The sequence below is a fragment of the Venturia canescens genome, chromosome 8 (genome assembly GCF_019457755.1).
Source record: "Venturia canescens isolate UGA chromosome 8, ASM1945775v1, whole genome shotgun sequence".
Classification (NCBI taxonomy): domain Eukaryota; kingdom Metazoa; phylum Arthropoda; class Insecta; order Hymenoptera; family Ichneumonidae; genus Venturia; species Venturia canescens.
The window spans coordinates 19,099,974-19,116,011 of NC_057428.1; the positions used below are offsets into that span (position 1 = coordinate 19,099,974).

Consider the following 16,038-nt stretch of genomic DNA (forward strand, 5'->3'; position numbering starts at 1 on the left):
ACGCTGACACTTCGTTATTTTTGCTCCGCGCTCGATTTTAATTGATCACGAATGGTAAACAAAAATAAACCATTTTTACCTACTGCGTCATCATTTCTATGCGCAGGCGCTATCTTTGTTATTAAATTCTTGATATTTTGTATTACACGATGAATGTATTGAACGTTCGTGGTCCTTCGAGTACCGTTTCCGAGAATCGAGAGCTTCTATCACCCTTGTTTGCATCGAGGAATATTTAGTACGGTGAAAAGGGGCAGGGGGAGTGAGAGGATATTCGATCGAGAGTTTAACAAGGAAAGCACGAAAACATTGAGGGAAATGACGAGAAATGAGAAATGGTCAAAAAAAAAGTATTAACCGATCGATTGACCAATTGAAAAGCACGTTTTAGAAGAATCAATTATGATCGACCAATCGAAAGAGCCGTTTCATAAGCTCCGCACTCTGTTTCTCTCTCTCTCTCTCTCTCTCTCTCTCTCAATCTGTTTACCGCCATACCTCTAACCGTTCAGACACGTCGTCGCGGCGGGGGAACATCACAAAATATATTCCCTACCAAGGGGCAGGCAGCGACGTCACGGACGTAACGCCATTCACGTCCATGCTCGTTGTTCGCGGTCCTCTACTGCTTTCAGCTTTCAGAAAACATCAGTTGCACGTCGTTGTTCGCAAGTGACTTGTGTCAGTGAAATTTACGTTTCAACGTTTGATCATAAGGTAATGAAATTTTTGCCATTTTCAAAGTAAAAATATGAAAAACGCGTTTTCAAAGAATCCGTGAACACTTTTGTGCAATATTTTTTTCATAAAATAGTATAACTCGGTCAGAAAACGAAAAAAATTTCCGGCAGCGTCTCCCACGCAATGGGGAAAATACATGTTGTATCACGGCCGCCATTTTATGCGTTTACTTGCTTTTGGAGGGAAATTGTTCACGAGACGCGACACTTTATCAATATTCTCAACATAACGCTTTTTTCCTCACTTCGATTTTCATTTACGTTAACTGCCATTGACAGCGTGAAAGAATTCACGTTGCCTAAATTTTTTTTCAACCGTGTCTTTTTATATTGTTATTAAAATTACCCCCACTTATCCACCCGCACTTCTCGAGAATTCTAGAATATTCTCACGAAATCATTCCAATTTGTCATGCAAAAAAATCAAATCGTTGCTGTGAATTTTTTGTTACATTCCTATTGCATTTTTTGAAACATTGTGTAATCAATAATTATTTCACTCAATTTCAGAAATGGCGCGTACTAAGCAGACAGCCCGTAAATCCACCGGAGGTAAAGCTCCGAGGAAGCAGTTGGCTACCAAAGCTGCTCGTAAGAGCGCACCGTCTACGGGAGGTGTCAAGAAGCCCCATCGTTACAGGTAAAACTTTCAATACTTTCATTCCTGTATGGAAAATTGCATATTTTCATAATAAAATGATAAATTTTGAAATAAAACTAAATCTCCGTTCACGCATCAGTGTTTACAACTGAACACAAAATTTGGAAACTCCGCTAATCATTTCCTCGAGATATCAAATGAATTTTATTTGCCGATTCCTATTTTACAAACAAAAATCAAGTTTGCGCTAAAAAATAAAAGTCTTGCAAAGGTTCGTATGAAAGAATGAGCGTTAAAAGCTTCCAAAGAATATTGATTTCATTGATATTTGCAGTATACCAAACCTACGAATACTAACGAAAAATGAATTTGAAATTTCAGGCCTGGTACTGTAGCTCTTCGTGAAATCAGAAGATACCAGAAGAGTACAGAGTTGTTGATCCGAAAATTGCCTTTCCAACGACTCGTTCGTGAAATCGCACAGGATTTCAAGACTGATTTGCGTTTTCAAAGCGCCGCAATCGGAGCCCTCCAAGAAGCTTCCGAAGCCTACTTAGTCGGTCTGTTTGAGGACACCAACTTGTGCGCGATTCATGCTAAGCGTGTAACCATTATGCCGAAAGATATCCAGTTGGCACGACGAATTCGTGGCGAGCGAGCTTAAATCTCTCTTTATTTCATTTTCCACACGAAAGCCACATCGTTATCTTCATTTATCAAATCTTGTATCATTTTTCGAACAACATTATTTAAAATCTCGCAGCACGTTTGCTGCACTCTTTATATACAAGAAAACATGAATTTATAACAAAAATATCGAATACAAACGAAAAAAAAGAAATAGTTATCACTGCCATGCACATAACCGGCACATCCGAGTAAACCTCTCGCATCTGGGAGTACAAGAATCTGTCCTTATTTTTCGTTCTTTTTTTCGTTTTTCTCTCACCACTTCTGACGTTGAAGAACACAAACACGCGTTTCGAAATGATTCGCGAATGAAGACAAACATGCGAAATTTCGTTATGTCAATGACGAAATAAAAGAAATGCGATGTTTCTGAATAAATCTCGAAAAAAAACAACTTAACTTTGTTCACGAACTAGAGCGTTGAATCGTTGTGTTAAAGATCGCGTCTATTTTGGCATTGAAGAATCGTTTTTGGAACGGGAGCCAGAATTAAAAAATCTCTGATTCCCATTGGAAAAAAGATTCTTGTGTACAAATGTTGGAGTATACTTAAGTACTATGTAATTTTTATAGAAGCTAAATTAGTTTAAGAACATAACTTATAATTATATATTTCGACATGAATAATACTACCCTGAAAATTATATATATATTTTTCGTTTCTTCGTTCTTGTTCTCGAACTTTCAATCGACAGAAACACAACTTTATTGTATACATGTGTGTTGGTAGATTACTTAGAATTTTAGACTTTAGAGATTCGTAATCATTCATTCCAATTATCGAATTCGATAACGAAACACGTGTACCGCTCACTCGAATAAAATCCAAGAAAAATGGAACTTAGGATTACAGCTATATCTTATTAGAACGCTCCAATCGATAACGATTCATTGTATCGAGTCAAAATTCTTGCTAATCGTAATTCAATCTTCGCTTTTCTATATCGTGTACGAAGTAACATTGCATAAGAACAAAATATCAATATTTCCGTCGATGTGTCCGTAGAAATCGATCCAAATGACTGTTACTCCCGTACAAAATCCATGTAAACGTAAATAATGTAACGATATCTACATTGTATACTCTGTAGAGAGAAGAAACGAAAATATAAATATGTCAACATAACCACGAACGTGTTTGGATTTTATTCACCGCACCATGAAACATTTTTCGTCGAGAATTGTTCCGATAACGTTTGAGCTCGTATGTAAACAGCGTCACGTCAGTCGACTTTACATGCCAACCGAATCTGGAGGATTCACGTTTTTCGAAAAATCGATTTTTTAGATACACAAAGTCCAGAATGCCTCGAGTCAAATTTGAACTAGTTTTTTCAAAGTATTCGAAAAATGGCTCAAAATTCTGAATCGTATTTTTTGAAAAATTCAACAAAAAATTTCCTGAAAAAAAGTCGACCGTTGTCTGTGCTTTGTGAGTGGGAAGAGTGTCGAAGATATTTTGCTCCCCTCATACTAGGCCGAGTACTAATATATAGCCGACCACTGGATGTTTTACCCTACTTGGAAAACGCACGCAAATTTCCCTAAGCCCTTCTATTCATTGTAAGCTTTTGGCTTAGCAACAGTCATAAGCGACTGGGGTAGTCGGGACGCATGCAGGCTCGCCTCTTCGTACTCAAGGGAACGTTTTAAGGGTCAATATAAAAACGGTCCCTCATCCTTTGGAAACGAATTCATAAAAGTAACTCGAGAACTTGTATTTCAGATATTCATATTTGAATTTGTTGAATAAACGGTTAAAATTTTCAATTTTTCCTCCTTAAAATACGAATAATTTTTGTATCTCGGTATCGTCTTAGATCGACTCACAAACAAACGTCCGCGTTCGATTCGTAAATATTTTGATAGAAAAAAGAAGCATCCTTTTCGTCGCTAAACATAGAATTCCGGACATGAAAAAGCAAAATTTTCAAAATGTAAACGTCAACGTTCGGATCTCGTTTCGAGTATATGTTCCGTTTATACATCAACAGATCGCGTCCTCGGTCTGTCAGAAATTCATGAATTAATGTCACAGCTGGGGGAAGAAGTTTGTGTTAGTTCGATACAGATCGATTCTAACCTCTCTAACCTCATCGAGCGAAATGAACGCTTTGTAATAAATCGGGATAAAGATAAGCACGGGTGATGACCGAAACGTGACTCATAAATCATCTCGTTCAGTAAGTTTGGAAAATCTGCGTAGATAAAATTTCCGCCATTTGCAATACCACGAACTCGTCGAAGTAACAATAATAACAATAACGAACAATGTAGGTGTGTACGCCGCGTCGGTTATTTTTTTTGCTCCAGAGTCGCTCGAGAGAGTCAACGGTGGAGAAATAATCGCGTCACCTACTTTTACCTGTTCTAACGGTTGGTAAGTAGCTACGACGATTTTTGTCGTCAAGAAACAAATAAAATGATAAGGCCAAGAAAGCGGTTACAAAGTGTTGCATATAGTTGCAAGTTATAATCTGCTTCTTCATTATTTTTTAACGAATTCCATATTGGGGTGTTGCACAATGTTGTTACAAATGACAAGTGCGTGAAGATTTCCGAGTAGCTACACGATCAAACGCGTCTCTGTGGGTCTCCTGCATATGAAAATGTTGATACACATACATTCGCAGCCAGGAGATGCAAAATGATAATAGTTGGAAGTACATTTCGAGTGTATGAGTTAGTACGAGGTTCTCTAGATATTGTACTTAGCGGGTTTGTACATAAAAGACCAATGATGTCTTTCGTTTCAAGAATAGAGAAAGATAGTCGAAGTACGATTGGTCGAAACCTTCCGCGGGCTTACACGGTGCTCCTCTCGATTGAATTCGTATAGCGGAGAGTGTCAGGGGGTAGGGACAAGGGAGTCTCGTACACACCACAGGACGGCTGCTCTCAGAAGAGCGTCCACTGCCATCGAAAGTACAAGGAGCCCCGTAGTACCTAGAGAGCTCTGTTTATTCTTGTGAAAAAAACGTTTTCTACCACGCGTTAGAGGTGAGTTTTTAATTACAAAAATTGGATGACCGTGTTCGCAACGCGATTACAATGAATTTGAACGTAACTAACGAAATCAGGAAACGTCTCGATCACCGGGAAAACGTGCGGAAAATTTGGGTCGCTTTCGCGGGGGCCGTTGTGTTGTGCTGCTTATCCACCATTTTGTAATTGTCGTTTGGAGGGAATCGCCGTGGATTTATACTGTTTCATCGCTTACCGCGCTCTCTCTCTCTATCAATCTCTACCATTTCTGTCAATTGTTTTTTCGTGATAAACACCCATTTCCATACGTCAGAACATTTCCGCGGTTCAATCTTGTACGTTTTGATGAGTTACTCGCCGATACGAGATCTTGATAAACGCGACTCTCGGACTCGAGGGAACGGGGAATAGTTCGCGAGAGAATTTTGTTTGCTCCTCTCCGTGTCTCTTGCCTGTATGGACAGGACGTGAACGCGACTTTGTCCATTGCGCAACTCCGAGTTTTCCCCGTGAGAGAGCGGTCCGCTCCTATGTGTGTATTCATCCATGCATTTGTGTGATCTTTTGTTGCACTCTTCTGGCAAATCATATTATCAATATCCCCACTCCTACCCCATTAACTTGTTATACATGCTCCCTCTCTCCCGAAAATCTCCCACTTCGTTCGTAGCCCGCGCTGTACATTGAGCTGTATATATTCGACGGAAACTTCTTCATTGTAATTAAACTTGAACGTACAGTTTCTGTATTTAATAATTATTCTTTTTCGATAAGTTTTTATTTGACAAATCATTTTATAAGGAAGAATACAAAAGCAATGTGGAACGCTACATTTGAATATTTTTAATATAAAATATCGTGCATAACGCGACTTGTACGAAATGTTTGTTACATTCAACAAAAAAAATGAGGCGTAATTATTTTTGCCAAACAATTGATCGGTGATCAAAGTATTTGCTAGATTTTATAATCGATTTAATTCGGGAGTTTCGAAACAATTAAATTGTTTAACAAAGTTACTCCATGCACGACTTAAATGATTAATTGAATTTCTCGTAATTGATTAGATGAATCATCGTGGAGTGACGTAATCGATTTATTAAGAACGTGTGACAGCAGAACAATCCCCGCGATTTTTCCACCCAAATTTTTATCCGCTTTTATATATGAAATTCATAATTTACGATTTTTAAAATTGCAGATTGAAAAATGGCTCGTACCAAGCAGACCGCACGTAAATCGACGGGAGGAAAGGCTCCCAGGAAACAGCTCGCCACGAAGGCAGCTCGTAAGAGTGCTCCTTCCACGGGAGGAGTCAAGAAACCTCACCGTTACAGGCGAGTCTACTTTTCGTCTATTTGTTTCCTAAGAAAAGAAAAAAAATGGGGGGAGAAAAAATTTGGCGATGAAAATTGACCATTAGAAATTGTGGATAAAAGCTGAAAAGTGATGGTTCGATGTTACAGGCCGGGTACCGTAGCTCTTCGTGAAATCAGAAGATACCAGAAGAGCACAGAATTGTTGATCCGAAAGTTGCCGTTCCAACGACTCGTTCGTGAAATCGCACAGGATTTCAAGACCGATTTGCGTTTCCAGAGCGCGGCGATTGGAGCTCTTCAGGAAGCATCCGAAGCCTACTTGGTCGGTCTTTTCGAAGACACCAACTTGTGCGCTATCCACGCCAAGCGCGTAACAATCATGCCCAAGGATATTCAATTGGCTCGGCGAATCCGTGGAGAGCGCGCTTAAGCAACTAACACATAATTTCCTCTATTTCCTTTCCCCACATACATACCATTTACTATTATTACTTATAAGTATAGTTGTCCGTAATGATGATAACAATGAACTCATTGTACGAATGAATAACTTTCATTCCGGTCATTATTCTTTATCGTTTTTTCTCTTTATTTTCGTAAGTCACTGTGTTCAACATCAAAGAGACACGCATTAATTCATCGTTTTCACCTTATTTTATTCCGTTTCAAAGATGTGTTTTCACATCTTTCATGATACAACTCGCGGCGAGAAAGCTTCCATGCGGTAGCCGATCACGTCTCGATGTAAACGGTCTCAACGTATGCATGTCTGCGACGTCGTTTTTGTTTTGTTTAACTTTCTACTTGGATGGCAGCTGCATTTTTTATTGTTTTTCTCGATTGGCTGTATTATGCCAAATTTTTCTAACGTCCGAGCGATACCATGTTTTCATGAACGTTTATTATCAAACGCCAATGTTTAGTGACGGAAATAACACTCTCGACGTTTCCACAACGATTTAAAACCCTGGTGCAATGATACTTGTCAATTCTGTCGAATTTGTGTACCAAATTATCACGAAAAAATGCAAAACCGTAGATTCTTATCCGTGACTGATAATTTGCGCTCATTTGAACATCGTTGCTCGGACAAGCGTGAACAAAAAATTGAAGATAATCCAACCAATCGCGTCTCTTTGTCTTTAGAAATATTTTGTAAGACATCGTCAAAATCTTTGACGATCGTCGTCATCATCATCATCAATAAATCATCATCAATATGCAATACAAATATGTATTAGCTCTACGCACCGTAGAATTTACGTGCATTAGAAAAATAAGCGACTCTTTTTCTATAGTGATCCATGTAAGGATGGTCTGTGCGTCAGACTGGCTTTTTTGGTTGTACTGACATAAACGTAATCGGATCGCAAGTATTCAGTATCTTCTGTGTGGAGAACGTTTCATAAATAAAATACTGATAAATTGTAGAGGCCTCGAGAGTTCATAATTTTTACCAATCAGTTTCCTCATCCTTTCAACTTTTCATTCTTCGTTTTGACAACAAATTGTAGTCTTTGTATTGTTTTCGATGTGAAGTTTTTCGAACCTGCTAAAAATAGTAATTTCTTTGCATATTTGGAGGGAAGACAGAGTTGCGTACATTTGATGCTTGCTTTGAGCTCATTAATATGAATTAGAATTTCAGTTTCCTTGACAAATTTATTTGAAATAATGTTAAAAAAGAATTTCAATCGTATAGCAAAAAAGAATTTTTTTTTCTCTAAGAAATAACAAATTGCAGGATCTTCGAAAGGTCCATTGAAAATTGTCTTGATATAAAAAGTAAAGCGTAGAAAAAAAGTTGCAATCAAAATGTCGTTTTCGTGGAGGTATAACATTTTTCATAATTGTTATGGAAAAATCGTACTAATAGAACTGTGGAATAGATTATTTCACACGAACAATTCGGTTCCAAGAATCTAGATTTTCATCACTTGCATGACCGATTGAAACGAGCACAATCTGGTGAGAGTTGCTCAGAAATTCTGAATGGTAATACGAATATTAACGTTACCAAATTACGCACCTGAAAGCGTCGATGACATCAGCCAAGATCGAGATGTAAAGGAGGGAAGGGGCGTTGATGAGTAATAAAAATAATTTTAATAAAGACGGAATAGTGTGCCACGTGTTTTATTTGAGGAATGAGCGAAAAAACCAATGATATGCGGTTGCCAATGTTTAACAAATTAATAATCTAGCCGGATATATATAAATGAGATTAAAATTACGATGATTATAAATATTAGTGAGAATATAGTCGTTACTGATTACAATTCGATCGTACTATAATGAGCGGCATCGATTCATCGGAATTTGATTTAAATAGCACAGTTATAATGCGGGATCTTACTAAATATCGTAGTACTTTAGACCATTCTGTTGACTGTATGTTCCGTTATAATTTTTTTCCTGTATTATTAAGTGTCAAAGTTGATTATTTATTAATTATACTGCAGTAACAAAATACCTCGTCTGTACGTTTCGAAGGAATATACGGACTACTTGCAAGAAGTCTCAATGTCTCTACAGTTTTGTCACGACATTAACGATTGTTTATCTACAAAATTTCTACCAAATTATCGCAAAGACAATTTTATATTTTACATATCATCAATTAATGTATCGATGGATAAATTAAATATATTTACAAAACGTCTTGCCGCGTTTACAGTCTCGAACAGGTTCAAATGACTTCCTGTCATTTTTTTCATCGCCTTTTTTCTTCTCCGGTGCTACCAAGTTGTACGAAGATAAATTATTCGATTTTATATTATTCGTTAAACGCACGCGAATTATTGTGGAACAAAGCTGATTTTATGATTTGGTTTTTTTCTTCTTTTTTCTCTTTTTCAATCCCAACTTGGGGATTAATTTACAATCGATTGTGATTGTTGTTGCCGGTGGCGAGACCTCTCACTTGTCTTCTAGTCCTAAGTCGAACAGAGTTAACAGTTTTTTGTTACAATCAAATCTCTATCGAGGATTCAGATTGTGTGTGTGTGTTTTTTTTTCTACAATAGAGAAACGATCTAATGTTTCTGCTACACATTTAACGAAGACTTGACTCTTCTTCAAAATTGTTCAAAGGAATTAGCCTGTTTGAATTCGTGATTTTTCGTTCGAACGATAATGTTCCTGCGGTTCTTTATTTTAAGCAATTTTTGAAGAGTCAATCTTTCAAAAAAAAAAATAAACAGAAATCATAGTTACGGCACATGGATAACCAAAGCTTTGCATGCTCGAAACACACATTTTGGCTATGAGAAATGAACCCTCAATAATGACAAGGGGATTTGTACTGTTTTTAAAACACGGGGACACTTGGCCAATTTTTCAGTTTACAAATATTAAACAATAACGACGCTACGTACTAAAATTAAAAATTATTTCGTTCTAAGCCTGAGCGACACGTAGATTATGTACAAAAGATAAAACAATGATTAGTTGGTCCGTGATTGGTCAATGTACATTCTACGTGATCTACGGGGGAATTCAGCGAAATTGATCGATCGATCGTTCAATTAAACCGATATAATTTAAGTTAATATTACAATTTAAATATCGAATGAAAAATAACGAGAAAGGGATTTTTTTATGAGAGTTACAATAAATTAGAAATTCCGTCTAATAGAAAAACGCTTGTACGTTGTAATATCCTATGGTTTTCGACGTTTTAAATAATGCCAGGATGAAGGAACGATGTTTTTTTTTTTTTTTTTTTTTTTTCATTTTATGTAATGTGGAACGACAATTGAGCATGGATCATGAAGTTTTGAGGTATTAAAATTTGCATCTTTGTAATTCTACAAAATATTATGTTCGTAATTTTTTAGTTTGTTGATGCTCAAAATTGTGGCTTTTATTTGCTGATTCGATCAGTGGATTCTTGAAAAACCTTCAAGACAATCGTTTTTAACAATCGATTTGATTCGTTAAATTAAAAATTGATCCTTTTTCCTGCATTCCGATGCAAATTTCAATTTCAGTATCCTACTATCGATGATGATGCTGATGATAAGGAGCGACAACATTTTTTCTTCGCGAATACACAAAAATAACTTCGACGAAAGTGTAAATAATAACTAAGGGATAACGAAACTGGTATCATTCAGAGGGCGGAGAACATGAAAATTATCACGAAAGTGGAAGCACAACCAGGATGTTTTTCTAAGTACGAAGTGAACATCGAGACGATAGCGTGTACCGTGCTAATCTCGATGGAACGATCCGATTCTCGGACCTTTACGTCAACGGCGCTTCGCTTCCAAGTCGATTGGATTAAAATCCTCGAGAATCGCAGGTACATGGTATCTTCGTGAAAACAAAATAATATTTGTGCGAAACACATGGTACGACGAAAAAAACGGTGACAGACGAGAGACAACGTTCAATTGTTCATTCAAGTTCCGTTACCTGTACAAATCCCGTACAGCTTGTTCCTCTCGTGACGCATTGCGACGAGCGTTCAGTTTATTCTCCAAAGCCTGTGAAGTCAAACAACGAAAATGCGCTTTATTGAAAGTATTTTAGAGTTTAAGGGTCAGTACAGCTCCATGGTACAATGGAAGAATTATGAAGCTTCGAATTGAAATTCACGGTACAAATGACCGAGGAGCGATTGGAATTTTCTTGTGAACTAAAATTTGAATGAAGGCCAGTGAAATTCGAATCTGGTTCACTAATTTTCTACGTTCACTTTTCACGAATAATTCTTCCAGAGTAAATGCCTCAAGTTATTCTGCAAAAGTCGGCAGATAAGCTTTATTGGGTGGTATTTCGTGGTTGATGGAAACTTTCGGCGAAAAATATTCTTTTTTAAGGATGCTCAAGCTCAGTGGTGACGTGCAAGCAAACGACAAAACGAAACGAAAAAAAAAACCAAAATAAGACCTGATTTTTAAAAAAGAGACGAGCGGGAACAACGAGGAATCATTTGTCGAGGGTTTGGAGTCTCTGTGTCAGCACTTGGTTGGCTTGGGTTGTTGGCTAATACATTGAACCGAAGGTGATACCGGAATGCGAGATCCGCTGTCAGCGGTCTTTCGCCCACCCGGACACGAACACTTGACCCTCCTACAGTCCATGCAGACCCACCTGTCAAGCTACCAAAACACCGACTACGTCACACTAATCTGCGATGCTTCAGAGTAACTCGTTAATTCATCTTGAAATCTGGCAAGAGCTATTTTTTGGTTTTTTTTCGCACAGTCACTTGACGTTTCTTCAAATTTTCTACCAAAATCTCGTGATTCCAGAACTGAAACTCATGGAATTGTTAATTTTAAATATTTGTACTCTCGCGTTTGGTTTCTTTTGTTCTTAATTTGTTGTTTATATTTTTTCATTATTTTTACCGACTCGAATTCGAGTGATTTTCGAAATGAAGAAAAATGATCGTCAGTACTTAAAAATGGCGGTTTTATTTACAAATTAATATTTATATGAAAACGAATGGCACAATAAATATAAACTTGAAACTGAATGGAAAATGTTTTTAAAAACTGGCGTTAAACGACTTTATCTATTCATTTCGGAATGAAAAATCGGATCAATTAACGAATCGACCCTAAAAATCTAGTTTTCTTTCAGGAACGGGAGACGTGAAGGATTCGTGGATAAAATATTTACGTGGAGTGTGTAAAACTTTTTGAGGAGAAGCTTATCCGAAGGTAAATAAAAAAAAAAGGGATACAAAAGAGATGCAAAATATTGAGGAAACAATAAGTTTTGTGAACAGACATATACAATGACTACTCGTGCAAATAGAAGCTCGATATTCTGTACATCAAGTGTATAAATTCTTCATCTTCTTCATGCTTTTTTTCTTTACTCACGCCGACTTTTCTCATGAGGTCTCCGATCATGTTCATCGCGAGTATCCTTGTCGATGGCGTGAGTGGCACGTTCATGTTGTTGTTGTTATTGTTGTTGCCGATCACACCCCCCACAACTCCGTTCCCAACTGACAAACAGGAATAATCCGGTCTTGTTAATATACATCACAAATTAATATCTACGATTATATGTATCAACCAAACAGAAAAAACCCACATGCTGATTTTTAGTTGAAGAATGATTTTTTGACATTAAAAAATGAAAAAAAAAATTTTTTATTGTAGGTAAAAATATTTATTTCGTTACAATACTGAAATTCTGTTTACAAACGTTGTACGATCAATCGAAGAATTTTTTTAGGTGCAAATTAATTACAAAATTAATCGCAGAATTGTTTACGATTTTTCTTTGCTTCGATAGAGAGCAAACATTTCGTGAATGCTGTTAGACATTTTCTTATTAAAATAGTCAGATAAAGATAATAATACTCAATGGTTTTGACAAGATCTTTACTAAAAAGCAAAAGGTTAAAAGCCAAAGAGGAGAAAATATGGCACCGATAGCGTAATCAACATAAATGATTAATTCCAATGGAACATGGTTAATTGATAAGAGAAGTTATATAAAAAAGCGTCAAATTATTTTCAGCAGGTTCAAGCAGATTTTGTGAATAAACGCTCAGCCGTATCATTTCGTTAACGAATAACTCCGCCTAGTGAACCAAGTTAAACGTTTTGTTTTACTAAATGCACGGTAGATCTTACTTTTGAGCGGTTGAGAAGGGTTGTGCACCATGGGAGGTATGCTCTGCGGCAATGGACTGATTGCCGGTGAAGCGTGCGATTCCAACTCAACCTGAAGCTTATTGCTGTCTATGAGACTCCGAACTCTCTCCGCTGCTGATTTATCGTTGTCAGGATGATGTCGTTTCAAAACATTTATTTCTTGTTTCAAATCTGCAATTTCAATTTATTGTTAGTCTCACTCTCAAAACTTTGCGATCATTGTCTACAGAGATTTTTCATATTCATAAGGTATTAGCTCACCTCTAATCTCGTCCATTAATCTTTGAACAATCATTTTTAGGCTCTCTTTTTCGTCAAGCTCGGATTCCAACAAAGCATTCTTTTCAATCGCGGAATTGAATTTGGCTTCTATTTCCTCCTCCGTTGCTATATTTATTCTGTATGGAAAGATTAATCGATGATTTACACAAAACTTTCCCAATGGAATGAGGAATTTTAACATTTCAGGATTTTTAGTAACGGATGATTGTTTTAGATAATTCAGCTCAACAATGAATAAATTTTTGGCAGATTTACTAAAATAAGGATATGACTGATATTCTTATCTAAAATTCAAATTTTTTTATTTTTTTTCTATATATTAAATGAGCATACCTTTGGGCTCTTTCTAAATCGTCATTTTTCTGCTCTAGTTCTCTAATATACTTCAATAACGCTTCGTGCTGGCCTTCCAACTCTTGCGCTCTGTTCTGAAATACTGAACAATCTGAAGTTTGTTGATCCAGCCTGGATCTCAATTGATCGACTTCTGAAGATAATCTGGCATTTCTCTGCCTCAGATCTCTGTTTAATTTCTCTGCTTGTTCCAATGAATTTTCCAACTCTTTTTCCAACATCTGCGAATTTTCTTGAAATTCTTCCAATTCTCTTTCAACATCGTCCTTCCTGTGATACATTTCAATATTAAAAATTCATTTTGAGTAATCAATTTGTAAGAAATTGAATTTGATGATTTAGTTGGCTATTCTTGTTGACTTCTAGTGAACAATATAACATAATTTTATTCACAGATGACTTCGATTTGATTATTTAGTGAATAGTGATTCAAAATGCATAACGACACAGAGAGACTCTGAAAATTGTCAGATGCAATGTAATACTGTTCAGAATAACATGTTGTTTCCTTACCGCTGGTACATTTCTTGGGCAAGATTCATCCAATACTGGATTTCGTCATCTTTGGATTTGAATTCTGGCACTTCGACTTCCATCATTTTGAAGGGGGTTTGATAAATTTTTAGTATCGAGGCCAAAGAATCGTTAAAAGATTTGGAATGGGACAAATTTCGTGGGCTCAGACGTATTTCATAATCGCATTTGGAAACAAACTTTCATTTCCGTGTACAGAGAGTGTCAAACATCGAGGGGGTGAACGAAGCAGAAAATTGAACTTTTGTTACGATCGGTTGCGAAATAATCACTCAGGCGCTTCAGACACCATAACTTTCTTGATCGTCGATGGACTGGTGTATTATTTTATCAATAGAAGCGATGAAAAAAATGTCAATGGTTTCAAGGCCGGGAGAAACGCGAACGAAACGAGATTGCCAAAAAAATAACGATGTGTGAGTAATTGCGTGATGTTGAGACAGGTATATGTTCACGGAAGAAACGAAATCTTGACGATATGTGTCGACCAAAACAAATCAAATCGTGTGTGACTCACTCGCGAAACGTTAACGATCGAAGGCTAAGAAGTGGATACATATACGTAAAGAGGATATATATATTTAAAAATTAAAGCACCCAGAATTATCGCGTAAAACACTCGATGTAAATTATTATTTTGTGAGCCCGGCGTACATGAAATACTTTCGTTCCATACGCGAAACGAATGATTACAGCAGCGAAAGTTTCCGCACACGCATCAATTGAAATTGTCAAAACGTATGCGGAGAACAGGTACGTCGTATGTACACATGTGTAGGTGTATTTGGGTATCACAAAATGGCGACCACCTAACGGACAAAAAACGAAACGGTTCTTCGAAACCGGAAGTCCACACACTGTTAGTCATTCGATCGCGCGCGCAAACTTGTTTCTAATTTACGTGTCTGTTTTGTAAAAAAGCGTTGACATGCATACATCATCATTTGAATATCGTTCAATCCATTGAAACTTGAAAAATCGTGGATTATTATTAATATCCGAGTAAACCGTACACCCATCTCTCTCGCACTTACGCGAGTGATAGATTACCTTAAGAGGGATCAGTCGGTATATCGCAACCGCGTCAGTGCGAGCGAGATAGCTGCAAATTCCAAAATCAAAATTCTCCGAGTTTAACCGATTAAAAAGGCTCTGTCCGCAGAACGATGGCAAAAATCGACTGACAGAGCCTTTTTTGAATCGGTCAAACTGTGTCAAAGAATTTCGATTTCGAAATTTGCAGTTATCTCTCTCGCACTCGCGGTTGTGGATGATCTATCACTTGCGCGAGTGCGAGAGAGATAACTGCAAAATGGTTGCACGGTTAACTCGGCACCCTTGATTTTTTGAGAAAAATAAAGGTTACACCTTATTCTCTGATAAAATGAGAATAGCGTGTAACTCATATTTTCTTCCAAATATCAAGCTACTCTCGGAATAAACCGTGCAACAGGATTTTTACCGACTGAACAAGTGATATTAACAGGACGTTTAATCTATTTTCAGGTTCATAGGAATGCAAATATTCCTATAAATTATTTTTGCTAATCTTATTTTTTTGATGCCTGCGCCCCCGACCAGTAGCAAATGTCGGGGCAGGCATCAAAACATCTTCTATCGATAGATGCATGTTTCGGAAGAAACGTACTTGCGACTGGCCCGCTGTAAAGAAAAATAGCCTCGGGCATCGTGACGCGCGGTGCAGGAATATCAAACTTTTTGCTCTTGTAGTGTAATGTACTATTTTAATTTAATTCATTTTTGGTCACATCGGAAAATATTTGCATGCATGAGATTCTTCGAAATTTGAGAATTTTAAGACGTTTCACTTTTTTGCCGGAAAATTTTTATCATGTTTTTATCGACTCAGAATGTCGATGATTCGGGTTAAAATTGAACTTTTTCAA

At 37.1% G+C, this 16,038-nt stretch overlaps 2 protein-coding genes across 4 annotated transcripts; one reads left to right on the forward strand and one right to left on the reverse strand.

Annotated features, from left to right (window-relative positions):
* The first annotated feature begins 549 nt into the window (after positions 1 to 549).
* On the forward strand, positions 550 to 7,765 carry LOC122415264 (histone H3.3A-like). The gene is made up of 5 exons (XM_043427249.1): positions 550 to 717; positions 1,251 to 1,380; positions 1,723 to 1,999; positions 6,223 to 6,353; positions 6,483 to 7,765. Exons 2-5 carry the CDS (start codon positions 1,253 to 1,255, stop codon positions 6,763 to 6,765), a joined length of 819 nt encoding a protein of 272 aa, XP_043283184.1. The 5' UTR covers positions 550 to 717; positions 1,251 to 1,252; the 3' UTR covers positions 6,766 to 7,765.
* A 690-nt stretch (positions 7,766 to 8,455) lies between these two features.
* LOC122414679 (Nuclear distribution protein nudE) lies at positions 8,456 to 14,875 on the reverse strand. Of its 3 annotated transcripts, XR_006261798.1 has the most exons (8): positions 14,111 to 14,875; positions 13,577 to 13,867; positions 13,223 to 13,359; positions 12,941 to 13,132; positions 12,176 to 12,303; positions 11,232 to 11,443; positions 10,755 to 10,825; positions 9,251 to 9,271 (listed from the first exon to the last, which is right to left on the reverse strand). XR_006261798.1 is itself a non-coding variant. In XM_043426208.1 (7 exons), the coding sequence occupies exons 1-7, from the start codon at positions 14,194 to 14,196 to the stop codon at positions 10,589 to 10,591; spliced, it is 969 nt and encodes a 322-aa protein (XP_043282143.1). In that variant the 5' UTR covers positions 14,197 to 14,872; the 3' UTR covers positions 8,456 to 10,588. The 3 variants fall into 3 exon arrangements, 2 of the variants coding, with proteins under 2 accessions (XP_043282143.1, XP_043282144.1); XM_043426208.1 differs by lacking the exon at positions 11,232 to 11,443 and having other exon boundaries at positions 8,456 to 10,652; positions 14,111 to 14,872; XM_043426209.1 differs by lacking the exon at positions 11,232 to 11,443 and having other exon boundaries at positions 8,456 to 9,271; positions 14,111 to 14,868.
* Between the last annotated feature and the right edge of the window lie 1,163 nt (positions 14,876 to 16,038).

Bases quoted from the DNA above. Each gene is read 5' to 3' on its own strand.
- LOC122415264 (XM_043427249.1), top strand. From the start codon at position 1,253: ATGGCGCGTACTAAGCAGACAGCCCGTAAATCCACCGGAGGTAAAGCT. The intron at 1,381-1,722 runs GTAAAACTTTCA...TTGAAATTTCAG, and splicing joins AAGAAGCCCCATCGTTACAG to GCCTGGTACTGTAGCTCTTC. The intron at 6,354-6,482 runs GCGAGTCTACTT...TCGATGTTACAG, and splicing joins AAGAAACCTCACCGTTACAG to GCCGGGTACCGTAGCTCTTC.
- LOC122414679 (XM_043426208.1), bottom strand. From the start codon at position 14,196: ATGATGGAAGTCGAAGTGCCAGAATTCAAATCCAAAGATGACGAAATC. The intron at 13,133-13,222 runs GTGAGCTAATAC...TTGAAATTGCAG, and splicing joins ATTAATGGACGAGATTAGAG to ATTTGAAACAAGAAATAAAT. The intron at 12,304-12,940 runs GTAAGATCTACC...CCTGTTTGTCAG, and splicing joins CCCTTCTCAACCGCTCAAAA to TTGGGAACGGAGTTGTGGGG.